The following is a 27,570-nucleotide window of genomic DNA, read 5'->3' on the forward strand; positions in this document are numbered from 1 at the left end:
GAACTGCCGGAGATTTCGCAGCCATGACCCCGGCCTTGGGCTTCCTGGCTGAGGCTCTCTGGACCGCTCTCCGTCCCAGCACTCTCCTGCTGGGTGCCGTCGCCTTTCTCTTCTTTGCCGATTTCCTCAAAAGGCGGAGCCCAAAGAACTACCCGCCTGGGCCCCCGCGCCTGCCTTTCCTAGGCAACTTCTTCCATCTGGACGTTGAGAAGGGACACCTGGCACTTCAGCGGGTAGGAGAGAGCAAAAGTGGCTGGCCGGGTCCTGACCCTGATTTGAAGGACGAGGGCCATTCCGGGTACCCAGGGCGAGAGGACTTGGAGGGGGAGGGGAGCTCTGACGCTAAAGCTGGAACCCGGGTCCACCCGGCTTTGAGCCTGGTTCTCCTCACCATCAACTGACGTGATTCCACCTCCCTTTTCTAGGGGTGAAACGTTGTTAACTGTTTACCATTTAAATGTGGCAGAAACGATATGTTAAGTCATTTAATTGTGCGTCCTGTTACTTATTTTTTTTAATTGTTATTTCCCCAATAGTTTTGTTTTTTGTTTTTTTTTACCGTACAGCATGGTGACCCAGTTACACATACATGTATACATTCTTTTTTCTCACATTATCATGCACCATCATAAATGACTAGACATAGTTCCCAGTGCTGAACAGCAGGATCTCATTGCTAATCCAAAGGCAATAGTTTGCATCCATTAACCCCAAGCTCCCAATCCACCCCGCTCCCTCCCCTCCCCCTCGGCAACCACAAGTCTATTCTCCGAGTCCATGATTTTCTTTTCTGTGGAAAGGTTCATTTGCAGCACTGTTCACAATAGCCAAGACATGGAAATAACCCAAACGTCTTGTTACTTATTAGCAGAATATCCTATTTATGGTATGATCGCCTTGTTGTTTAAAATATTATTATCCTTGGGGGGGTGCTATACTTTCCCTTTCTGAGGCTCCATTTCCCATGTGTAAAGTGGTGATACTACTACCTAAATTATCTTTATTCAGCTGAATTCCTCCCATCACCACAAGAACTGAGCACCACAAGGATCTTGTCTCCTCCATCTCATCATGTTTAAACATCATTTTTCTGCTTAGACTTTCTTAGTGCTTCCTGCTTCTTCCCAGAGTTCATAGCAGGTAGGGAACCACTAGGCACCCTTCTTGTAGCCTCTTTTTACTTCTTTATAATCATCTCCCATCAGGGTTCCCTAACAGTGGCTACTCTGAGGTCCTTAAAATTCCCTCCAACATCCAACATTTTCTTGAGACTCTTCAGCTGCTTCCCTGCTTCTCAGCACAGATGCCTTGCTAACAGACTGCATGGTGATAGATGCTTGTAAACATTAGATAAAAGAGTGAAACTTCAATATTAATATAGCTTATAGCGGGTGCTCAACAAGTAGTAGTTCCCCTTTCCCTAAAAATGCCTGGAACACTTTGAACAAAAGCCCATGATATAAATTCAAGTTGGATAAGGTTTTTTCGCATTCTGGGAGAATCACCCAATTGATACCACTCAGTGACAGGATTAGTCCATAGAATTTTAAAGCTAGGCTCTTAAACCTGTACCTTTGTTTTAAAAAAGTGTTGTTTAATTTCCAAGTATTGGGAGATTTTCCTCTTTTTTTTTTTTTTCTGTTAATGATTTCCAGATTGAGTCCATTGTGGTCAGAGGACATACTTTGTGTGATTTCAATTTTGAAAAAAACACATAAGGTTGGTTTTATGACCTAAGATACAGTCCCATTACATACTTGAAAAGAATGTATATTCTGTTGATAATGAGTGGAGTAGTCTATATGATATGTCAGCTGGATCTTATTAGGTGATTGTTATGTTTAGCCCTTCTGTACCCTTGTTAACTTTTTATCTCCTAAGTCTACTAATTACTAAAGAGGCATGTTTAAGTCTCCAACTATAATTACAGGTTTGTCTATGTCTCTAATCGGTTCTATTAGTTTTCCTTTATGTATTTGCCAGCTCTTTTACTTAGTACATACATACTAAAATGGTTATGTCATCTCGGTGAATTGGCTCTTTAATTATTATGTAATGCCCCTCTTTATCTCTGATCATATTCTTTGTCTGAACTTTAGCTGACATGCTATAGCCACGCCAGCTGTCATTTGATTAGTATCAGCAGAGTATATGCTTCTTTATTCTTGCACTTTTAACCTACTTATATGGTTAGATTTGAAATAAGTTTCTTGTTGATAGTATATAGGTGGCTCATTTTTTTATTCTGCCCATCTCTACATTTTAATTGGTGAACTTAGATCTTTAATGTAATTGTCGATATAACACTTAAATCTGCCATTTTGCTATTTGTTTTCTGTGTCTCACTTTCTTTTTTATTCCTCTATTTCTCATTTCCTGTCTTTTTGTGGGTCACTTAGCATTTTTTGAGAATTTCATTTTAATTTATCTGTAGTGTTTTTGAGTACATCTCTTTGTATTGTTTTTTTATGTACATGCTGTAGAGTTTACATGCCATGTATACATAGCTTATTGTATCATCTGACATTCTTTCCAGGTTTTTTTCTCTTGGCCATGCCCGCAGCATGTGGAAGTTCCCATGCTAGGGATTGAACCTGCAGCAGCAACCTGAGCTGATGCGGTGACACAGGAACCTTAACCCACTCTGCCACAAGGGAACTCTGATGTTGTTTTCATTTTAATGCTGAGGAAGCTAACTGAAAACTGTCAAGTGATTCGCCTGTTATTCAAAATTGATAATGGCCAAGCAAGGACTTGAATCCAGCACTATTTGACTCCCACATAAGTCTCTACTTACACTACCTGACTTTTCATGATACCGTCACAGCAAAATTGATTTATTCAGGGATTTGTTTATTCAACAGATATTTATGAATTGCTTATCATGGGGCAGGCACAGTACAAGGCATTGTATGATGAAATGTGTTGTGTGATATTTTGGTAACCAAATAAGATGATATTAGGTGGGATCACTGTGAATGAGAAACCCTGGGGATAACCTCCAAGGAATGTTGAAGTAAATTTGAGAACTTGAAAAGAATGGTGGGCAAGTGGCTCCATGGAGTAAAGGGGACAAGAGATTTTTAAGTATGGAAAATGACATGAGCTAAAACACAGTAAGAGGGCAGTGAGGAAACTCGCCTGTTTGTGTAGTATTATGGAAACCTCATTTAATTTTCCCCCATTTTATATTTTTTCTCTGCCATAGCTATATGGCTTATTAGAGGAGCATTTATGTAAATAAGAGAAAATCTTATTGGACTATGTTGAGGAAATGGAAGATAGCATAGGTAGATATATTAGTGAGGCTATTCATTGAGCTGCTTGCAACAAAAAAGACCCCAAGATGCAGTGGTGTAAAAAGATTGAAATTTGTCTCTCTCTCACAAGTGAGTTCAGATGTAGGCAGGGAGATGAGGACGGGAAGGCTGCTTTTTACCACAAGATCATCCAGAAACTCCAGTTCCTTCTATCTTGTTTCTCTGGTCCTGCAACACCACCATGTGCGAGTTCTGGTCCACGGAAAGGTGAAGGGTTCAGGCAGTGAGAAGCAATTTTCCTTTAGGGACATGACCTAGAAGATGTACACATCTCCAGTACTCACATCTCTTTGGCCACACCTAGAGAAGCTGGGAAATGTGGTTTCTGATTGGGAATTCATGTGGCCAGCTATCACTCGGAAGAGAGACAGAGAATACCTTCATGCTTTCATTTAAGGATGAGACATACAGACTTAGTAGAGAAAGCCCAACTTTATGCCCACCAGCTATGCATGAATCTCTGTGCCTCTTTTTCTGAAAACAAGGAATACATTGTATAGTATTATAAGCATCAAATAAGTCCATCAATATCAGTTTACTGCCAGGGTGCCTAGCACATGGTTGATGCTTATTTCTATATCTACCACTCTCACCCTTTCTTCAAAAGTTTAGAGTAATAAACTCAAGGGAAGCCAGTGGTTGGTTGCACACCAGGCGTCACTTATCTGGCCCGACTGCAGGGCTCCATCAATCCACTCTCTGGCTACTTCCCCTCCCTTCCTTTATCCTATCTTACGAGAGTATTCGTTTGCTAAAATACACTTCCAAGTTGATTTATAATACTAATGTGATTATTACTTTTAGTATTGTGGTTATTTATCACACAAACCCAAAGATGAGATCTAGTAATATCTGTTTTATAGATTTGGAAACTGAGACACAAGGAAGTTAAATAACTTGACCAAAAATCAGATAGTAACAAGCAGAAACTTAATACAGATTTGTATGACTTCAAAATTAAATCCTTAAGCACTCATTAAATTACTTCTCCTATTGAGTTTTCTTTATTTTTTGTTTTTTAGGGCTGCACCCATGGCATATGGAGGTTCCCAGGCAGGAAGTCAAATCAGAGCCACAGACACAGCAACACGGGATCTGAGCTGCATCTACAACCTACACGAAGCTCAGGGCAACACCAGATCCTTAACCCACTAAACGAGGCCAGGGGATCAAATGTCTTCATGGATACTAGTTGGGTTCCTTACCACTGAGCCACAATGGGAACTCCACCTATTCAAATTTCTAATTGCAAATAAAACAACATCCAAAATATTTCACTGACATCCTTGTTCCAGCTCACATTACCCTGCCAACCTTGTCTCCCATCTCCCTACTCAGAGCTATATTTTCTAGAAGACTATCACAGTCCCTGGTCCTTATATGCTTCCTGACTTTCTCCCATTTAATAATTTACTGTTAAGAATGATGAGACGAATCAATTACCTATGTATATGCCCCATTAGATGTCAAGCATTTTAAACTTAAGGACCTGTACCCCTAGCATCTAGACCTGACCCACTACAAGGTTCATGTGCTCTTTAATGACTCTTTTCTTTAGTTAGACAGGAGAGCTCACTTGTTCCTGAAAGCCCACATTTTCCTGTCTGTGCAGTTGTACATGCTACTTACACATACTAAAAAGTCTTTGCCTTCACGATATATGTCCTTTGTTGGCACCCTAACCTTCACTTAGGATCTGGCCCAAATACCATCTCCTTTTAAAACTTTTCTCCCATATCAGGTGTGGAAATTAACCTTTTCTTTCAGTAGTTTCATGCCCCTTGCTCCAGCATTAAGAACATATATCGTCTTCTGCTATGTGTTAATTTTTCTGTAGTCAGCCTCTCCCAAGAGACTTTGACGTATTAGGAAAACACCACACATATTGATCTGGGTATTGCCCCCACTTAGAGCAAAGTCAGAAGGTGCCTGACAACTCTGAAGCATTTCATAAAAACTTATTGGTTTGAACTAGAATTTGATTTCTACAGACTGTCCTCAGAAACCTGGTATAACCCCAGGAACTCCTGTGAAACCAGGAGTCTTAGCAGAAGTCTGTGGGCCCCAGGGCCCTAGTGAACCCCTGAAACTGGATGTTTGCAAACTGTATTCATGGTATAGGATTTTCCTGGAGAGCAGATCCATGACAGAGGCTGGATTTTCAAAGGATTCTATCAGTCAAAAAGTGCACAAATTACTTAGCAAGCTTTATTTCAAATGCCCTTGGGTTTCTTTTTGTGTGTGCTTTATTGGATAGAAACAGCTTTTAATTACAAAAGAAATACAGACACATTGAGACAATATTTTAATATATAATTTAGTGAGTGAGAGAGAGAATCTTATCTCCCCTTGTGTTTGACTCCCCCACTACACACATACACATTGCTCAGTGCTACTGAGTGATCAGAGGAATAGACCCTCTCAATTGCTAGTGGGGTAAGAAATGGTTCACTCTGCCTTGTCTCCTTTTTCTCCTTTTGTGTCTTTGCTCAATTGGTTTTTGAGTTTAAGAACTGAGATCAAATAGAATCTCCCTCAACTTTATGTCTCCTGGTTCAACCTCTTGTCTCACTCTCAGCTTTCTATCTTTTTATTCTAAATATTCATTTTGCTCTACTTTATTAAGTGCTTAATATTACATTTGATGTTTTTGTCCTTAATATTGTTTCCTGTCTTCTATTACTTGTATTTGCCTTTTATTGCTCAAAATTGCTACTATTTTAACCTTTTTCTCTTTATTTTTCTATTTTCATTTTTGATTTTAAGCCTGTTTTAGCCTCCTGAACCACCTTACTTTTAACCTCCTTTTTTCCCTTACATTATTTATTTTTTAGAAAGACTTGTTTGTTGTCCTGCATTGAAATTATTCTCTGTCTTGTAAAGTCTTCTGAGATGACTGTGGGCCATCCATTTACCTCCATGTAAGCAGTTGGCACAGTGACTGGCACTTAAGAATAGGTGGACATCACCGTCATTGGTAGCAGGGCTGCAGGAGGTCATGAGACCTACCCACGTTCACATAGTTGATCATATGAAAGTGTTTATCCAGTTCACTTAGACTAGAAATATACATGAGCAGAGGGTTGACAGATAAAACTCTGAAGGATTTCATTTCAGTAAATGTTAATGGCATGCTCACTTCCTTCCAAGGACAAACTGATTCTGAGTTGTGTACATGGTCAGTTAGGAGTCATTTAGCTTAACCTGAGATTTTCAGCAGTTCAAAAAAAAAAAAACATTATTGCTTATTCTGCATTAGTTATGAAATTATTTTTGTAAAACCTTAGAATTTCATCTAGGCTTTCAGCAAGATGAAATTTAAAATCTTGATGTATTCAGACTCATTTCTTACAACAAAGATGTGTACTTTAGAGGCCAACCAGCTTGCATTGGAATCATGGCTCTGCCTTTTCTAATAAGACAGGACATACTGTGCTAATAACAAACATTGACGGGGGTCTCGGCTCCAAAAGGACAATGAGTTCAGGCTCAGTCTTTACTATGGGAGCAGAATGGTGGAATGAGACTAGATCCATGGGATTTGCTCTGATGGGGTGACATAGTCCAGGGAGCTCAGAGTGACATGGAGAACGTAAGTGCTGGGAGGTTGGGGAGGAGGGCCCACAGACACTGGCAGAAGTTAGACGTTTTGTTTGATACTATAGCCTGCAGCTAGACACAGCCTTGCAGACCGAAGGCAGTGGCAGGGTCGACTGAGATTCGTCTCTTAAATAAATAAGTCAGGGAGATTTTGATTGAGGGCCATTTACTGCACTTTAAGCCATCCTTGCACATACCTGCCCATTTGTGTACCCTCCTGACACACCCACACACTCTAACTTTCCTCCCCCCTCTTTCTCATTCTCACTTTCATTCTCTCACATCCACTAAACTCTAAGGTCCTAGCTCTATCTCAGTTTCATGGTTTTGTCTTGAAATCTTATATAATACCTGCCATTTTACCTCCAACACCCAACAGCTTTGTCACCTTGGCTAAGTTCCTTCTGCTATGATTCATTTTCATTATGAAAGTGGAAGAAAATTATTACTGCCTTAGGTAGTTGTGAAGTTAAATGAGATACAACATGAAAGGTGCTTGTCATGGCACCCAGTGCATGTGGTTGTCTGTGACCACGAGAGCCTCTCTCACACGTCATCCTGTGCTCTGTCATCTCTGTCACCATAAGCAAGTGCACCCATGTCACTTTGCACACAGGGGCCATTCATTCCCCAGAGCCTCAAGTGGCTCTCTGCCAGGTACCAGAAAACAAAGTGCCTTTCACATTGTTGCTCTCAATTTCTTCCTCACAGAGAGCTTTGAGGGAGAAAAAGTTTCCTGAGTTTATAGCTGGGGAGCTGAGGCTGAAAACAAGTGAAACAACTGTTCTGAGAGCTCAGAGCTTCAACCATGGAGTTAATATGTACACATGGCTCTGGAGCTTATGTGCTCATCTCCATGCCTGGACCAGCCCAATGGTGATTTTTCTGTCACCTAGAACGTGTTGAGGAAGGGGACATTCTCTCCTGGTCAAACAGATGAGATTTACTAACAAGTCCATGCTCCCTCCACCAGACATTCACTCAACACATCTTAGCTTTGGCTGGTGAGTCACATGTACTGAAATGCACTGCCTTCACTTGACTCCTGTTGAATTTATTATAGAGATCCTGTTGATTTTATTATAGTGATAGCTTTATGCCTGGTTCCTAGGACACATGGGGAAGCTTCAATTTGAGGAGATTAAACATATGAATAGATGTTTATGAGGAATGTCCAAGTCCTATAGTGGGTCCAACTCAAGTCTAGTTGAGAGGAGGAAAATGGAAACAAGGAACATTCCCTTCAGATGAGATGCACACACACACACACACATGCACACACAGGCTCCCCTCAATACAAGCCTCCCCAGTTACACACACCCTCCATTCCTAGATACACAGATATCTGCATATTTAATTATTTACTGTTTTTCAGTTTGTGAAGGAATACGGGAATATTATTAGCCTGGATTCCAGTGTATTTTCTTCAGTTGTTATAACTGGATTGCCCTTAATCAAAGAAGCCTTTGTCCATCAAGACCAACACTTTGCAAACCGCCCCATGATTCCTACCCAAGAACGTGTCTTTAAGAAAAATGGTAAGTCTCTGGACTAATGGAAGATGCATATGTTTGATATCCTGTGGTCTGTGAAAGCTGCCATTGCAACTATAATTCTCTGGCACTCCCTGGGACCAGGCCCATCACAAAACTCCCGCCCCTAAAGGAAACTGAGTGCTGGCATTTCCCTGTTCAAGGCTCTGGCAGGATTAGCACTGATGTCAAGGATTTGGGAGAAGTTGTGTCAGCTGCATGAACTTGCTCTGGATATTTGATAAACAAGTATCCACATCACCCAATGACGTGATGAGTTTTTAAGCAGAAGAAGAGGCAATGCATTTTCAATCTCTCTTTCTGCTTTCCTTTCAAATCTCTCACTCTAGGAAAATGGATGCTTCTTCCTGCTGATTGTATGACCCCTCCTGCTTCTGGTTCCTTATGCTTTGTTATTAAGGCTGTGCCCCACTAGGTGTCTTGAGTCTTCCAGGCTATGTTTCAATAGTTTGACATAAATACTTAAAATGATCATTAAATATACACACATTTAAAAATCTAAATGAAAAAGCCAAACCAATTCTTTGACAAAAGCGCCATGTTTTTCTCAATTTCCCTTTGAAATGTTTTTATCCATTAACTCTTCATCCAATGTATTGCCATATGCCATCTGCCATATGAAGCCTGTGCCAGACACCAGTGCTATTACTTCGAGTAGAACAGACAAAATCTTTATTTTTCTGAGCTTTACATTTCATTCAGGAAAACAGTATCAATCACACTAGTAATTTTAGGCCTTAATGTTATGAAGATAAGGGCAGGGTACACCTATTAGGGGCACCTAATCAGTAAAAGCTAATATAAGTAAGTGACATTTTAATAAACCGAAGAAGCATTCAGGCAGAGGGAATAGAATATGAAAAGTCTCTGGAGTTCCCTGGTGGCGTAAAGGGTTAAGAATCTGACATTGTCATTGCTGTGGCTAGGGTCCCTGCCGTGGTGTAGGCTGGATCCCTGGGCCAGGAACTTCTGCATGCTGTGGGTGTAGTAAAATAAAAATAAAAATAAAAATAAGGTGGGAAGAAGGACCGAAACTGAGGAATTTAAAGGTGACCAATGTTACAAGCACAGTGATTAAATGGAGATAATGGCTAAGGCTGGCCAGGAATAGCTCATGAAAGTTCTTGTTAAGGGTGTTCCTTTTTATCCTAATAACAATGGAAACTCTTGAATGGTGTAAGTAGAAAAGGAATCATCATATTTACATGGTACATTTCAAAGACTTATCTCAGCAGCAATGTCAAGAATGGAATAAAGAGACCTAGAGATTATTGCAGCATTTTAGATTAGAGAAGATGGTCTCTTCAACTAGGGAGGTGGCAGGAAATGATAGTAGAGTAGGTTAGACCAGGATATTGGTCTGGCCATGAAGATACATGGATTTAAAGCAGATGCTTAAATGTGTGGGTAAAGGAAACAAGGAGCACTTGGAAGAAGACAAGGTGTTGGCTGGCTTGCGTGGGGAGTTTAATGGAACAAATCATGAATTCTGTCAAGGAAATGCTGACTTTTAAGCCAGGAAAGTCAAGCAGACTCTTGAACATATGTCTGGAGCCGAGAACAGAAATCAATGTTCACTATTGGTAGATGTTATTTAAAATTTTAGGAGATGAAATTTTCCTAGAAATGGAGGATGGGCTTCAGACCTAATCTTGAAGAACTTCATCATTTCAGAATTTGATAAAAGCAGACAAGATCACAAAAGATATGGGAAGTTCTTTGTGGTCAGAGAATTAGGAGGAAAATTGGAGAATTGTGGTGTCGTGAACACCATGGAAGAGTGTCTCATGCCATTCCCATATCAAGATGAGATTAAGAAGTATCCTGCAAATGACATTATTTTCTCCTTTTCTGTGGCTGAGTAGTATTCAATTGTATACATGTACCATATCTTCTTAATCCATCCGTCTGTCAATGGACATTTAGGTTGTTTCCATGTCTTGGCTATTGTGAATAGTGCTGTGGTGAACATGCAGCAACATGGATGCAACTAGAGATTCTCATATTGAGTGAAGTAAGTCAGAAAGAGAAAGATAAATACCATATGATATCATTTATATATGAAATCTAAAATATGGCACAAATGATCCTATGTACAAAACATGTCATGAACAGGAAGAGCAGGCTGTGTTTGCCATTGGGGATGAGTGAGGAAATGGGATGGATGGAGAGTCTGGGGTTAGTAGTCCATTTGGAATGAATGGGCAGTGGAGTCCTACTGTATAGCATGGGGAACTATGTCCAGTTTTAAGGGGTAGAGCATGATGGAAGACGGTATAAGAAAAGGAATGAATATATATGTATGGTTGGGCCACTGTGCTGTACAGCAGAAATGGATACAACACTGTAAATCAACTATAGTCTAATCTAAAAAAAAAAAAAAAGGACCCTTAATTGGATAGCAGGAAGGGCCATTTCAATTTTCCCCTTTGCCTCTGTTGTTTTGTCAGTATAGATTGTTACACTTTCTTAGTTGCTTGGGTCATTCACTTATCTTTTAAGGTTCAGCTTAAACACTTGCCTCCTTGTAAGTATGGAATTTGTCTAATCCATGAATGCATTCTTAGTACATAACTTTCTTAGTATATAACAAATAGTTATATAAACTTAGGTGACAAATAAGGTCATACTATACTATATAATGCTATACTTAGATCACAGCATAGCTTTGGACTCAGGCAGACTTGAATTTGAATGCTGATTCAATTGCTTACTAACACTGTGACCTTGCGGAGTTTATTTTTTCCCTTGTGCCTTATTTTTCTCAACAAAATTGGGGGTAGAAGGTGTCAGTAATGAGTAAAAACCTCTCAGAGAAGTTTTGTGAGTACTAAATTACACAATGCATTAAAAATGCAATGTTCCTGGCTTTGAAAGCAATCAGTAATGCTAGCCATTATATTCACTGCTTTGGGATTATTTCTCTGAATGGTTTGCAAGTGCTTTAATGCCCTTCTCCCAGAATCCATTTGATACATGTCCCCCATGGGTCCTCTTGGATTTCTTTTCATAATGCTGACTTTCTTTTTTCCAGGATTAATCATGTCCAATGGCCAGGTATGGAAGGAGCAAAGAAGGTTCGCCCTGACAACACTGAGGAATTTTGGTTTAGGAAAGAAGAGCTTAGAGGAACGCATTCAGGAAGAGGCTCAGTACCTCATCCAGGCAATAGGAGAGGAGAACGGTGAGCATGTCATAGGACATGTGCTGGGGTCTGTGGTTCTTTCATTCACTAACCAGATGCCCAATAATCACCTATGTGCCTGTCCTGCATCCAGCACAGCATAGGGCACTGCAGGGATAAGAGAGCAGAGTTAACCATGACCTTCCCTCATGGAGCTTGAGAATTATGCACAAGAAGATGGATATGGAGCATACTGATGATTTTAAATGCTGGCCATCAGTTTGACTCCCTAGGCATTGCTTGTGTGTCAGACTCTAAATAGGATGCAGGGGTCACAGTCTCAGAGGTGGTTCTGAACTTGATATGTCATATATCATGTAGAGGGGTCTCTGAGAAGAAATAGAAACAAGCCATCTGAAGGGTCCATCTCTTCCTCTGCCTCCAGGACAGCCTTTCAACCCTCACTTCAAAATCAACAATGCAGTTTCCAACATCATTTGCTCCATCACATTTGGGAAGCGGTTTGACTACCAGGATGATCAGTTCCAGGAGCTGCTGAGGCTGTTGGATGAGGTCACATGTCAGCACACATCAGTGCAGGTCCAGGTGAGGCGGTTTTCACCTCCTATCCTGGATAAAGGTGATGGGCTGATGTCAGACACAGATGGGGACTTCTTTTTTTTTTTTTTCTTTTTTAGTTGAAATGTAAGCTTTTGTAATCGACTTCAACATATACTTATTTGAAATCAATCTGTTGACTTTAATGTTTTTTATAATATTTCAAATATTTCCTACAGACAAAGAACATTTCTTACGTTCATGTAAAGTACAAAACTTCACGTTGCACGCACCTATGCACTTATGTTGTTTTCTTTAAGAAGCACCTTCTCACCTTTGAGTCCCTCCTCTCCCTGTGTCTCCCTAGCCCACCATCTCCATCCTCTCTCAGAAGTACCCTCTGTGCCTGACTCTCGTTTGGCACATTGTTTAGAGATTCATATGTTAGTGGCCCTATTTTATTTTAGGTAATTTCTCGTGTATGACTAGATCTCTCTTTGTTATTTGATTCTCTGTGATGGACACTTAGGATATTTCCAGTTTGGGGGTATTTCCAGTTTGGGGATGTTATGCCATGAACATTCTTGTCCCATCCTTCGTGTGGACACATCCATTCATTTCTTTTGCACGTAAACCTGAAGGCAGGAGTTCCTATTGCGGCTTAGCTGGTTAAGAACGCAACTAGTATCCATGAGGATTTGGGTTCAATCCCTGGCCTCACTCAGTGGGTTAAGGATCCAGCGTTACCACAAGCTATAGCATAGGTTGCAGATGAGGCCAAGATACAGCACTGCTGTGTCTGTGGCTTAGGCCTGCAGCTGCATCTCCAATTCAACCCCTGGCCTGGGAACTTCCATATGCCACAGGTGCAGCCTACATACATAAATAGACAAACCTGAACATAAAAATACTTAAAATTTTCCCAAGTGGTTCATACCCTACGTGGTTGCAATACTTGATATTACCAACCACGTAGGGTATGAATTTAAGGAATTCACATTTCACCCCATCCTTGGTGGGTCCCGGCCTCCACTCTTGTCCTGCTAGATCTCTTAGTTTGTCAAAAACTCTGCTCAGCTTCTTGGTCTCTCACCCACTTTTCTGAATTTGAAGGACGTTTTGAGGGGAAAATCAATGCCAGGTGTTGAGATAAACCCTCTTGCATCTAAAAGCAGATTTATTTTATTTATTCCTGACAAGCAGCATTGCCTGGAGCTTTAGGGACCCATCACACCAAAACTGATAAAGCAGTTTCCATGATTCCTGGCACATTAAAGAGGCATAATGAGTGTGAGCTATTATGAGTACTATCAATGTTATTTTTGAATAGCCTTCCATAGTCTCACTTTGTGGTAGTCCCCAACTCATTAATTCTGTTTTACTCCCTCCTGCTAGGACAGAACCCAGGAAGTCTTGAGAGTTAATTGAGTACCCAGCCTACTGTTCCCAGGGAAAAGAAATTCCTGGGAAGGTCAAATGGGGCAGTGAGGCAGGGTAAAGAAGCATTTCTTAGAGACCCAAAATAGACAAGGCACTTTGGATGGACAACTGCCCATACTTTATTCAGTTAATTTTTACAACAATCCTCTAAAGATGAAATTAAGCACCTTGATATGGAAGCAGCCAATAGGAATGTGTAAGCAAATTTACATGGTGGTCACTGGCTTTGTGTTAAGTGCTGTGTGGATCTCATGTCATTTGATCATAAAAATTACCTGAGGCCCCATTGGGAGCAAATTAAATACTGAAAAAAACACATAATCATCATAATAATCATTATTACCAAAGACATAGCCAGAAAGCAGCAAATCTAATATTCAAACCCATATCTGTTATCATTTTAAGACTAGACAGTTTTCCCTAATATTATGTGATCTATTGTCTACCAGATATTATTTGAGAAAATATACTCAGAATTGACTTTATTAAAAATGTCTTCCTACATGGAGATTATAGTATAGTAGGAAGATTAGATAAATATGTTTTATCAACACATATGTACATATATACATTATTATACATATGTGTATATATACATTTATGTATGTGTGTGTGTGTATATATATACACACACGCACACATACTTGTAGTAATTGCCGAGAAAAAATACAATGACGGAATGGAAATAGAAAGAGGGTACCAGAAGTGCTGCTGCTTACAGGATGATAGAGCAAGACAGGTCGAAGTAGGTGACATTGGAATATCATATTAATGAAAAAATAGGCTGAAGTTATAGAGATTCCAGTGGAAAAGGCTTTTGATGGAAGGAACAGCAAATGCAAAGGCCTAACTATGAACATCCTTGATGTGACCACAGAGACCCATGGAACTGGATTGGAAAGAGGAAGAGAGGGTGAGATGGCCGGGAGTGATGGCAGAGGGGGTGACAGGAGTGGGAGGGGCCAGCTCCCGTAGAGCTCCAGGACAGGAATGATGTTGAATTTGTCTAAAGGCCATGGAAATTCACTGGAGGATTGAAAGCCAGAGAGTGAAATAGTCCGATTAAATTGTTAAATGATCCCCCTGGCAGCTCAGTGGACAATAGTCTGGGAAGGGTGTCAGGTATAGAATCAGGAAAACTGTGGGAGGCTTTACAGCCTCCGGGTGAGAAACATTAGTGGATTGTACAAGGATGACAAAGCAGGTGGAATGGTGAGAAGAGGTCTGAAACTGGTTGTATCTTTGATGGAGTGTGGAAATGCTTTGCCAAGGGGTTGAAAAGAGGGTTGAGAGAGAGAACAAGAGTCAAGGGCAACTCCAAATGTTAAGTGTCAGCAAAGACAAGAGATAAAGAAGATGGTTTCCTTGTCCTCAAAAGTGGAAAACTAGAACCACCTTGTCTCTGTGATTCGTTTTGTTTTTCTCAATCAGCTCTACAATATGTTTCCACGAATAATGAAATTCCTCCCTGGACCCCACCAAACCCTCTTCAGTAACTGGGAGAAATTGCAAATATTTGTTGCCTGTGTGATTGAAAACCACAAGAGAGATTGGAATCCTGCTGAAGCAAGAGATTTCATTGACGCTTACCTCCAGGAAATAGAAAAGGTGAGGAAGCCAGAGTTGTTTCCTGAAATTAGTCCTTCAAGAACAAATGAGGGTACTCCTACTTTCTATTGCTGCTATAACAAATTACCACAAACTTGGGAGGCTTAAAACAACACAAATTCATTCTCTTGTAATTCTGGAGATCAAAAGTCTGAAACAGTGTCACTGGGCTGGCACCGAGGTATTGGGAGGGCTGCCACTCCTGGAGGCTCTGGGGGAGAACCTATTGATTGATATTTCAGCTGCTAGAGGCAGCCTGCACTCCTTGACTCACGGCCCCTTACTCCATCTCCAAAGCCGTCATGTATCATCATCTCTGCCACCATCCTCACATCTTCTCTTTAGACCTTCTGACCTGGCTCTTATAAAAACTCTTCTGATTAAATTGGGGCCCAATTTAATCAGAAGAGTCTTTATAAGAGAAGACATTATAAGGAATTATCCAGGACAATCTTCCCATATCAAGATGCTTAACATAATTACATCAACTTAATTATATATAATTATATCTTTTATGCCATAAAGTATTCCCAGGCTCTGGAGATCAGGATGTGGACATCTTTGTGGCTCACTTTTCAGCCCAGCACAGGGGAGCAAAAATAGAGGCAATATTTCATATGGTATAGGAATGACATTAACTCAGAATTGATGAGACAATTAAAAACATAGGTAAAGCTTTCACAGTATTTTGCTAGAGGTCTTGGGAAAGCCCAAACACTGCCTTTTCATAGTTTATTGTCTACCTCTACCCATGTCTGAAAGAGCTTTACACAAAAGGAAATACAAGTAATATTTCATTATCACTCGGACCTGTGCCCAGTTTCCTACCCCCTCCCCCAGCTCCCCAGTGCAGAACAGAAGTAAAACTGAATCAGATGCCAGAGTTTACCCTCGAATGGGAGGGACTTTTCCTTCCTCATCCTCATAACATCCACTTTCCTGTATGATATGAAAGAAGCAGGAAAAATGCCAAATTGAATGTTTTGCCTTTACCATAGTAACCTCTCTGGTTCATACCTGTCACTGCCTCAGAGTCATCATGTCTGACCCATCAGACCATTTGTTCCTTCACCTGGAGTAGACAGAAATGCGGATATTGTTCCATCTGCTCTCTTATTTCACCTTATTGGCATAACATTAATAGAAACATTGACTTCTCTAAGGAAGAGACATCACTTGCTGTAAGGTGTGCAGGAGGGGACCACACGCAGAGGAATTGGATGCATTGAAACTTCTGGAGGAAGGTGCTAGAAATGCTGCAGTGCCATGAGAAATGGCTGTTGGGATCAGAGAAGTTTAACCTAGAAACAGAAAGATTAATGGGGAGATGTGAGAGTTGTTTCACTTCAGAGAAATTCAGTTTATTCCTTCTGGTATCAGTAAAGCATTTAGTTCTACCTTTTCCATCTCAAGTAATTCACAATGCCATCTGAAGGGGGTAGTTTTGTTATTTCAATTTTATGAAACAGGAGACTAAAACAGAGAGCTTGGTAACTTTTTAAGTCATAAAGATAGTCAATGATGTGGATAATATTGGAACCCGAGGCTGTTTTTCTAGCATACAGATTGTCCAAATTATAGGTATAAAAAAAATTGTCTTCATGTTCACCCACCAAAGATATCTAAAGCTTCCAGCAGGAGATGCTAATGAAATTGCAGTAATGAGCCTTTGCCTCCTGAAATGGCCAAAGGGAAAATCATTTCTCCTGGGGTCTCTCCTTCCACATTCTCTCTAGGAATGCCCCCCCAACCCCGTGTGTTATGACAACCAGAAAATTTCTGAATAAGCCATTATTACTGTACTTTCTAGCATAAGGGCAATGCTACTTCAAGTTTCCAGGAAGAAAACCTCATCTTTACCACCCTGGACCTCTTCTTTGCTGGAACTGAGACAACGTCAACCACACTGCGCTGGGGTCTGCTGTACATGGCCCTGTATCCTGAAATCCAAGGTGAGCACATCAGTGGGTGGGCCTGGGCCAGGTCAGGATGGGGCCTCTGGAACCCACTGCCCTGGAGGTGGGGCCAGAGGCTATCTTGGTAGGATAGGGAGATAGGTAGGCAGTCACAGGGCCAGGTGGACTTGAGACCAGGCACCTTCTTCAGTTTTTCTATCAGGATGTTTATGGGTCCACATAACAACATATAACAGTTCCCTGTCCTCAGGAAAGCAGAGTCCATGGGGGCAGCAGTGAAGTCCATTGATATTGTGGTGAGTTCCAGGAAAGAGCTCCACTCTACTTGCATATGAAATCTGGAAAATATGGTCTTTAGCTGAGCAAACAGATATACAGCAATCTTTATTATGTAAAAAAAAAAAAAAAAGGAAAAGAGATATTAGGGAACAATTAGCAGATCTTTTTTTCATGTGTTGGATGCTCTTGTAACTTAATTCATGTAAATATCAAAACATCCTAAAGATAAAAGTTGATTTATCCTCACTAATAAGAAAACAAAACTGAAGCTCAAAGAGTTTTATTAATTTGCAGCAGGAATGTTGTAGAGAAAGAATTTTCACCAGATGTGTTAAACCAGGGCCCACTTTCCCCTCATATCATCCTTGAGAAGCTACAGTCTATAGAACCTACTATAACTTTAGCCATCATGATCCTGGTTATTCTACTCCTTAGCCTAACCAGGCTCAAGGAGAGTTATGGACTAATAGAGTAATGGAACCTCCTCTGCTTTCCCAGAGAAAGTCCAAGCTGAGATTGACAGGGTGCTTGGCCAATCGCAGCAGCCAAGCACAGCAGCTCGAGAGTCCATGCCCTACACCAACGCTGTCATCCACGAGGTGCAGAGAATGGGCAACATCATCCCCCTGAATGTGCCCAGGGAGGTGGCAGAGGATACCACCCTGGCTGGATACCACCTGCCCAAGGTAATTAGGGTCCTACTTGCAGCCTCAGATCTCCAATTATACTTTTAAAATGGTAGGGATCTCAACTGGAAAAGTGACATGTATTCTTGTCCTCAGGAATCACTGAAATGGGGAGATAGATAGCATACCTAATATAATACTAATACAGGTTCTATCCCTGGCCCCATGACTTATGCATATATGATTTTCAAATATTACTTCAGGTAAATCTTAATAGGTGTTACGGAGGAGAAGGCGAATTCCTGGGTCAAAGATGTTTGGGCAAAGCCTGGCTTTTCTTAGCTGTGAGGTTGCTCGACATTTTTACTGTATGAGGTGCTTTGTGAATCTTCCTGGTGATACAGCAGGCAGTAATTCTCAGTCAGACTCTGCCATGAGGTCTTTTCTTTGCCTTTGGAGAGCTTTTCACAGGACTGTGTACCTGCTGGATTTTATTTGGACAATTCTGCTTCACAGTCCTGGGATTATAGAATATTTAAATATGAAGGGGGATTTGAGTCCATGTGAACGAACATCACATTAATGCTGGAGATTTTAACATAATATCCTCACAAGTGTCCTTTCAGCTCTGACTTAAAGCCCATGATGGGACTATCATCTTACAAGGGAAACCAAGCCAAGCCTGAGCAGTACTAAGTATCAGAGCAGGAGAGAAAGGGACTAGTGCTTATTAAGCAGTGATTATGCACCATGGACCATACAGGCTCTTTCAAAATGTCTTGATCAGTCCTCAGAATATTCTATTATTCCCACATTATAATTTTGAAAGCCAAGGCTCAAGGAGTGATTAATCTTACATAATTTCTCTCAGCTACAAAATCACAGAAGTTGGGTTTCACAAGCAGACCCTTTTTGATTCCCAGGCTCATCTTTTTTTGTGCGATTAGATATTCAATCCATTTTGAGTTTATTTTTGTGTATGGTGTAAGATAATGTTCTAATTTCATTATTATACATGTAGCTGTCCAATTTGCACAGTACCAGTTATTGAAGAGACTGTCTTGTTTCCTGAGGTAATCTTATATTGCTACAAACTTCCCTCTTACAGAGTCCCCTGGTTGCTCAACAGATAAGGAATCCAATTTTGTCACTGCTATAACTCCAGTCACTATTGTGAATCAGGTTCTATCCCTGGCCCCATGACTTATGCATACCGCAGGTGCAGCCAACACCTAAAAAATTTTAAAACTTCTCTCTTAGAACTGCTTTTACTGTGTCCCATAGGTTTTGGATTGTCATGTTTTCATTGTCATTTTTCTTTAAGAACTTTTTGGTTTTTTCAGTGATTCATTGGTCATTTAGTAGCATATTATTTAGCCTCCAGTGTTTGTGTTTTTTACAGGTTTTTTCCTTATTGATTTTTAGTCTCCTAGCATTGTGTTTAGAAAAGATGCTTGATGTGATTTCAATTTTCTTAAATTTGCTGAGGCTTGAAATGTGGCCCAAGATGTGATCTATCCTGGAGAATGTTCCAGATGCACTTTAGAAGGGTGTGCATTCTGCTGCTTTTGGATGGAATGTTCTATGAAAATCAATTAATTCTATCTGGTCTAATGTGCTATTTAAGGCTTTTTTTAAGATTTTTATTTTTTTCTATTATAGCTGATAGTGGATTTACAGTGTTCTGTTCATTTCTGCTGTACAGCAAAGTGACCCAGTCATACATACATATATATATTCTTTTTGTCACATTATCCTCCATCTTGTTCCATCACAAATGATTAGACAGTGAGTTCCCGTCAAGGCTCAGTGGTTAACAAATCTGACTAGCATCCATGAGGACCCAGGTTCGATCCCTGGCATTGCTTGGTGGGTTAAGGATCTGTCATTGTCACCAGCTGTGATGTAGGTCGCAGACACGGCTCAAATCCTGCATTGCTGTAGCTGTGTGGTAGGCTGGCAGCTACAGCTCCAATTTGACCCCTAGCCTGGAAACCTCCATATGCCATGGATGCAGCCCTAAAAACAATAACAACAACAACAACAACAACAACAAAACCCAAGTGATTAGATATAGTTCCCTGTGCTGTGCAGCAGGGTCTCATTGCTTATCCACTCTAAATGCAATAGTTTGCATCTACTAACCCCAAACTCCCAGTCCATCCCACTGCCTCCCCCTCCCCCTTGGCAACCACAAGTCTGTTCTCCAAGTCCATGAGTTTGTTTCATTTCTGTATATAGGTTCATTTGTGCTGTATATTAGATTCTGGATATGAGTGATATCATATGGCATTTGTCTTTCTCTTTCTCTTTCTGACTTACTTCACTTAGTATGAGTCTCTAGTTCCATCCATGTTGCTGCAAATGACATTATTTTGTTCTTTTTTATGGCTGAGTAGTATTCCATTGTATATATGTATCACATCTTCTTAATCCATTCATCTGTTGATGGACATTTAGGTTGTTTCCATGTCTTGGCTATTGCGAACATAGGGGTACATGTATCTTTTTCAGTGAAGCTTTTGTCTGGATATATGTTCAGGAGTGGGATTGCTGGGTCATATGATATTTCTATATTTCTATATTTAGTTTTATGAGGTACTTCCATACTGTTTTCCACAGTGGTTGTACCAATTTACATTCCCACCAACAGTGAAGGTGGGTTCCCTCTTCTCCACACCCTCTCCAGCATTTTTTATTTGCTAACTTGTATTTTGTTTTTTTGGTTTTTTGCCTTTTGTCTTTTTTTTAGAGCTGTACCTGCGGCACAAGGAGGTTCCCAGGCTAGGGGTCAAACTGAAGCTGTAGCTGCTGGCCTATGCCACAGCAACAGCAATGTGGGATCTGAGCCACGTCTGTGACCTACACCACAGCTCATGGCAACGCCGGATCTTTAACCCACTAAGAAAAGCCAGGGATCAAACCTGTAACCTCATGGTTACTAATTGGGTTTGTTAACTGCTGAGACATGACGGGGACTCCAATTTGTTGACTTGTTAATGACGGCCATTTTGACTGGTGTGAGGTGGTACCTCATTGTAGTTTTGATTTGCATTTCTTTAATACTATTGAGCATTTCTTCATGTGCCTGTTGGCCATCTGCATATCTACTTTGGAGAAATGTCTATTCAGGTCTTCTGCCAACTTTTCAATTAGGTTGTTGGGTTTTTTTCCTGTTGAGAAAGGCTTGTGTTTTGTTATTGATTTTCGGTCTGGATGATCTGTCCATTGATATAAATGGGGTGTTAAAGTCTCCCACTATTATTGTGATACTGTTGGTTTCTCCTTTTACAGATTTTAGAATTTGCTTTATCTGTTGAGGTGCTCCTATGTTGGATGCATATATTTATAATTGTTATATGTTCTTGGATTAATCATTTGATCATTATGAAGTGCCTTTGTTTCTTTTAACAAACTTTATTTTAAAGTTTAATCTGTCTGATATGAATCTTGCTACTCCAGCTTTGTCTTGATTTCCATTTTCATGTAATGCCTTCTTCCATTCCCTCACTTTCAGTCTGTATGTATACCTAGACCTGAGTAGGTGTCTGGTAGACAGAAAAGGTGCAAGTCTTGTTTTTGTATCCATTCAGCCAGTTTATGTCTTTTGGTTAGACCGTTTAATCCAGTCACATTCAGGATAACTGTGAATATGTGTATGGGCTTATTGCTATTTTCTTAATTGTTTTGGATTTCTTATTGCAGGACTTTTTTCTTCCCTTCCTCTTTTGTCCTCCTTTCTCGTGATTTGATGACTATCTTTAGTGTTGTATTTGGATTGCTTTTTCTTTTTAATGTGTGTATATTTTTGGTTTGTGATTCCTAAGAGGTTTTTATATGGCGTGCTATAGATAAACAAAATTGTTTCACATTGCTGGTCTCTTAATTTTAAATGTGTTTTCAGTATATGCATTTGTACTCGCCTCTCCTCATGATTGCTGGTTTTGATGTCCTATTTGTGTGTGGATGATTTCCTACTTTTATTTTATATTTGCCTTTACTGATGATTATTACCATTTATAATTTTCTTGTTCCTAGTGTGGCCTTTTATTTCCCACCTAGAGAGGTTTCTTTAGCATTTATTGTAATGCTAGTTTGGTGGTGCTGAATTCTCTTAGATTTTGCCTGTCTTTAAAGCTTTTGATTTGAATTTCTCCACTGAGTCTAGATGAGTGCTTTTCTGGGTAGAGTATTCCAATTTGTAGGTTTTTCCATTTCATCGTTTTAAATATATCATGCCACTCCCTTCTGGCTTGCAGAGATTCTGTTGAAAAATCGGCTGATGGCTTTATGGCCTTATGGTGGGTCATCGTGGATCCACTACAGTATGCCTCAGTCCCTCTATGTATATTATGCTGGGAATGATCTCAAGAAGCAGAATCAGAGGAGCTTCCTCATTGGACACTTCTCAATCACCATCCCTGCAGAGTCAGGAAAAGCACCTATTTCTAAAACTATTGCATTCACTATTTTCCTCCTGATTGACCATCCTACTGGTGAAATCTGGGGTAGAAATTATTTCACAGGTGCTCTTTGCATTTTTCGTAAGAATTCACTTAGCTACAGGATAACAGCCCAGATCAACAGACTTGTTCTACCACTGATTATTTTATGTTGACTTGAATAATCATGCTTGGAGCTGAGATTTCTCATGGCTTATATGCTGCAGAGGCTAGGAGCCGTACAAGTCATGGTTCTACCTCTTCTCACCATTTGATGCTTGGCACTTTATCCAACCTCTCAGAGATTCAAATACTTTACACACACAAAAAAAATGCATTTAAACCTACATCACATGTGGAAGTGGAGTTCCCATTGTGGCTCAATGGTAATGAACTTGACTAGTATCCATGAGGATGCAGGTTTGATCCCTGGCCTCACTTGGTGGGTTAAGGATCCAGCATTGCCTTGAACTGTGGTGTAGGTTGCAGATGCAGCTCAGGTCTGGTGTTGCTGTGGCTATGGTGCAGGCCAGCAGCTGCAGCTCCAAATTGACTCCTAGCCTGGAAACTTTCATATGCCATGGGTGTGGCAATAAGAAGACAAAAAAGAAAAAATAAGGTGGATGTAAAGTGAAGTCATGCATGTAAAACATTTAACATAGTATATAGTATAGAAAGTTCTCACAATAGTAGTTATTATTCTTTATTAATTCACCAATCATTCATTAAGCACTTAAAATATTCGGGTCTGGGGAAACAATAGTGAGGAAAATAATCATGCAAATTGAGGACTACAAACCATTATAACAGCCTAAGGAGGGGGGAACCTCTGGCTACTCTAAAGATGCAGGCTGGCTGGAATGGGGAGTGGAAGCAGGATGGAGCAGAGAAGGCTTCCAAAAGAAAGTGATGTTTGAGCTGAGGATCAAAGGAGGATTAACAGTTAACTTCTTGACAAAGTAGGAAAGAAGGACATTCCAGGCAAGTTGAATAGCATTTTTAAAAAGCATTGAAATTAGTGGGAATACATGACATGTTTGAGAAACTTAAGAAGTTCCCTGAAGGAGGAGTGAAAGCAAAAGGAGAGGCTCAGGGCTCAGGTGATGCACCATTTGTCTAAGAGAGATGGAATTTATTGAAAGATACCTGTCAGTTCAGGGTGTGGTGAGTGGATGTCTGCGACATGATTAAATCTTATTTAAATCTCACTCTGCTTCAGAATGTGAAGAACATTGGAGGGAGAAAGAGAAGACACAGGACGTAGTTAGGGAGTCATTACAGGAGTAGGGATAACCAAACTGGTTGCCTAGACCAAGGTGGCAGTGGTGGACCTAAATGGAGGTGACAGAATCAAGAGAAATTTAAAGTGAAATTGACAAGCCTTGCTGAAGGGTTGGATGAAGGCAGTGTGAGGGAAAAGGAAGCAATAAGGGAGACTCCTGGATTTCTTGCTATGACCCTGGGAGGGTACTTGTTCCTTTCCTTAGGCAAGGAAATCTATTTTTAAACCTTCTGTGGACTGTACCGGACATTGGAGTGAAGAAAATGAGAGAAGACAAAGACATAGGAGACATTGTATACCTTGGAAGAGCGGCCATACTTACTGATTCCCTGAGCAGCTGAGTTGATTTTGGTACAGAATTGACTGGCCACTGTCACATTATTCTCTCTTTGGTGCATACACATTCTCTACAAGTTCTACACTGACAGGTCCCTATAGAGATCCACCTGCAGTGAAGAGTAGTCACACCTCCCTGGTAACATTCTCAGCAGCCAATTCCAGTCCATCATGGTAGGCTGTGCATGGTGTAGAGCAGGGTCCTAGGGCTTGGGCTTTGAGGATGATGGGTTGGGGAAGTTGAGGGAATTCATGAGCCTTGGTGTGGGAGCTGAGGAGATGCTGGCACCTCCCCACAGGGGTGCTGTATGAATCAAACCTTGCCTGAGTCTTTGCTGTCTTTTCCAGGGGACGATGGTCCTGACCAACTTGACTGCACTGCACAGGGACCCTGCAGAGTGGGCCACCCCAGACACATTCAATCCAGAGCATTTTCTGGAGAATGGAAAGTTTAAGAAAAGAGAAGCCTTTCTGCCTTTCTCAATAGGTAAGTTGCAATAAATAAGAATGTGGGAGTCCCTCTCTCAGCCCTTCCCCACTCCTCTCCTTGTGGGTCTTTGCTTCAGTTGGAAGATCTCAGGCTAGCCCTGCCCAGCCTGGCTCCCTCTTGCTGTTGGTTGCTCCCAGGATTCCCTGGGCAGTGCATCACCAGAACTCATGCCCTTGCTTCCTGAGCCCTTGCCTCACTCTTGTGGAGATTTCAGCTTCATGTTGTTTTGGACCCCAAGAAGTTCAGACTCTTCTTGTTGCCCAGAAAGAAAGTTGGATATTTTCCATCTTTATAGAATTTTTAAATGGCTCAAGTTTTTTTAAGGGCCACCTACTCACACAGAACTAGAGCCAATTTATAAGAATTGGATGGGTTGGGACAAGGAAAGGGGCTGCTTGCTTTTCATTATGGGCATCAGGACTGACTCTAAGTGCCACAGGCTTAACTAGGTGGGATTTCCCTATACAAGTGCCCCCTGAAGAGGTCCTTTTTTTCCTTTCTAAATTATGATGACACGTTAAGAGTCTGGTTAATACATTTACATGGTGAACAATTTGAAGGGTACGAAAGAGGATGTGGTGATAACTCTCATGTTTCCAAGCCAGCCAGAGCCAGTGGGTGTGTTAATCCAATACATTGTAAAATGAGTGAGAAAAATTGTTCATATAGTTCATGTACTGAGTTAGGTATGTTGCAGAAATTGTTCCAAGGAATTTCCCAATTCTTTAATTCTATAGATATTTCTCGAGCACCAGTTATGTTGAGCATTCAGCCCTGAGTAGATGAAAAAGAATGAAGCAGAAAAAAAAATAATACTGTCTATGTTCCAGTGTAAAGTTACAAGCTGAGAAAGAAATTTTCCCCTAAACCCTAGGTCAATTCTCTCATTTTACTAATAAATGAGTAAAGTTACTTGATCTATTTCATTAGTGATACCCAGGTAGCGGAAGCACCAAGGAGATGATCCATGTTTGCTGTAATCCAGGCTGAAGCTTTGACATTAATCCTTACTTTCATGCTTTTATACAAGCAAATTCATAGCTGCTGTCTTACTGGGAGTCCTGCTCAGCCATATAGTGTAGTTAGCAGAGAGACGATATGACATGTTTCACTAGTGGACAATTTTAGCTATGTGAGAATAAAAGGTTACTCATAGATCAGAACTAGTTACTGATGGAAGCCTCACTTTAACCCTGGTTATTGAACCTCTGGGTCCAGTTTTGTCGTGATATCTAGATTTGTCTATGAGAAACTTGGGTATTTATAATAAAGTGGATTTGGTGCCATTTTGACAGATTTCTTCATTTTTCTATTTGTGATGGGTAAAGAGATCAGGAGGGGGGAAGAGATGTGGTAATAAGCATGCCGCTGGAAAACAGGCACTAAATTATATAAAAATGATCATTCTGAAGGATATTTCAAGTGATTAAACACTTTTGCTGATATTTAATCATTTTATTTCCTAATCTCATTATAGGCAGAGAACAAAATGGAGGCATGCATATATTAATGAGTTTCCAAGAATATTTCATTACATGGGAAACAGAAAGTAACACAGTCAACATACAATTAATTACAGAGAATAGTTCCAGTGACTGTGTGCAGGAGAATCCTTACAAAGACAGTGAGGAAATATGTCAACACATTAGCAAGAGTTTGGTCGGGATTGTGGGAATAAAGACTTTTTTCATTGTGTTTATACATTTCACAATTCTTTTTCCTTTCTGCAATGAAAATGTATCATTATGGAGAAAGGAAGTTATTCAGACCCACAGAAGAGAGATGGAGGTAGAGACCAATGTGGGGTGTTGTAGCCCAAGTGGGGCAAGGAGGGCATTTAGGAAGGGGAGGGGGCAACAGAGACCTTGAGTGGGGGTCAGAGCACATCCTGATGAAGGGGGCCTGCCCTGCAGGAAGGGCCATGGCAAGGAGAGTCCCAGCCATTAAGGAGGAAAACCTGACACAAGGAAAAGATGCCTTACACTTGAGAAACCTTACTCTGACATTGACTTGCTTATACTTTGCAACAGTTTTAAGAATTGAAAACCTTAACACAGACTTTTGGGTTTTGTCTGCACTTATGTTTTTTGTTAGCTAATGGGTTTTGGAAAGACTTTAGGCTGAATGCCACTTTCTAGTCGACCCAGGCCCCGCCCTTCCTCCATCTACACCCTGAACCTTCACACCTGTGCCTCACCTGCCCACCTCTGGAGGCTCTGGAGGGTGTGATTGTGGATTGATGCTTTCTGGGCTTGGGTGAACCCAGGTGGTTGGGATCTAACAAGCCGAGTCCATAAAGCCCCAGGCCCAGCAGGCCCGCCCCAGCCTCGGGCTTTGCCACACATGGTAGATCTCAGTCCTTGCTGGGCACAGACACCACCAGGAAGGTAACTCCTCTTACGCTTTTGTCTTGCAGGGAAGCGGGCGTGCCTTGGAGAGCAGCTGGCCAGGACTGAGCTGTTCGTTTTCTTTACTTCCCTTTTACAAAAATTCTCCTTCAGGCCTCCAGACAATGAGAAGCTGAGCCTCAAGTTCAGAGTGGGCCTGACCCTCTCCCCAGTCACCTACCGCATCTGTGCTGTTCACAGGGCATGAGGTTGTGGGAGGGGGAGGGGAAGGAAAGCAGGGAGAATGGGCACCTCCCCCAAGGCAGGGGCTCCTGCTCAGAAGTGAGGGGACAGCATGAAGTGCCTCTGAGCACAGGTCCTAGGAACTGCACTCGGAGGAACCTGGAGTCAAACCTCAGCTTTGCCATCTCCAGTGTGGCCCTGGGCAAATCAGTTATGATGTATGTGAGTCATTTGCCTTTTCACCTGGGAGATTTAAAGAGGATTATGGTTCCTTCTCTAAAGAAAGAACTGCTGTAGTGCTCGCTTCAGCAGCACATATACTAAAATTGGAACAATACAGAGAAGATTAGTATGGTCCCTGTGCAAGGATGACATGCAAATTCATGAAGCATTCCATATTTTTTAAAAAGCAAAAAAAAAAAAAAA

The 27,570-nt window shown here is 40.9% G+C and overlaps 1 protein-coding gene and 1 non-coding gene across 2 annotated transcripts; both read left to right on the top strand.

The window, feature by feature from the left end:
* Positions 1-27,570, top strand: CYP2J34 (cytochrome P450 family 2 subfamily J member 34). The gene is given in 9 exon segments (NM_001244633.1): positions 1-233; positions 8,296-8,458; positions 11,508-11,657; positions 12,043-12,203; positions 15,027-15,203; positions 17,014-17,155; positions 17,897-18,084; positions 24,433-24,571; positions 26,991-27,570. Coding segments are annotated over 9 exon segments (1,509 nt in total). The 5' UTR covers positions 1-23; the 3' UTR covers positions 27,170-27,570.
* LOC146402929 (U6 spliceosomal RNA) lies at positions 27,441-27,547 on the top strand. The gene has a single exon (XR_014808723.1). It is a non-coding gene; the product is annotated as a U6 spliceosomal RNA (small nuclear RNA).

The sequence above is a fragment of the Sus scrofa genome, chromosome 6 (genome assembly GCF_054392235.1).
Source record: "Sus scrofa isolate SSC_HxYL_T2T_F1_AM1 chromosome 6, Sscrofa_HxYL_maternal_Yorkshire_Landrace_v2.0, whole genome shotgun sequence".
NCBI lineage: Eukaryota > Metazoa > Chordata > Mammalia > Artiodactyla > Suidae > Sus > Sus scrofa.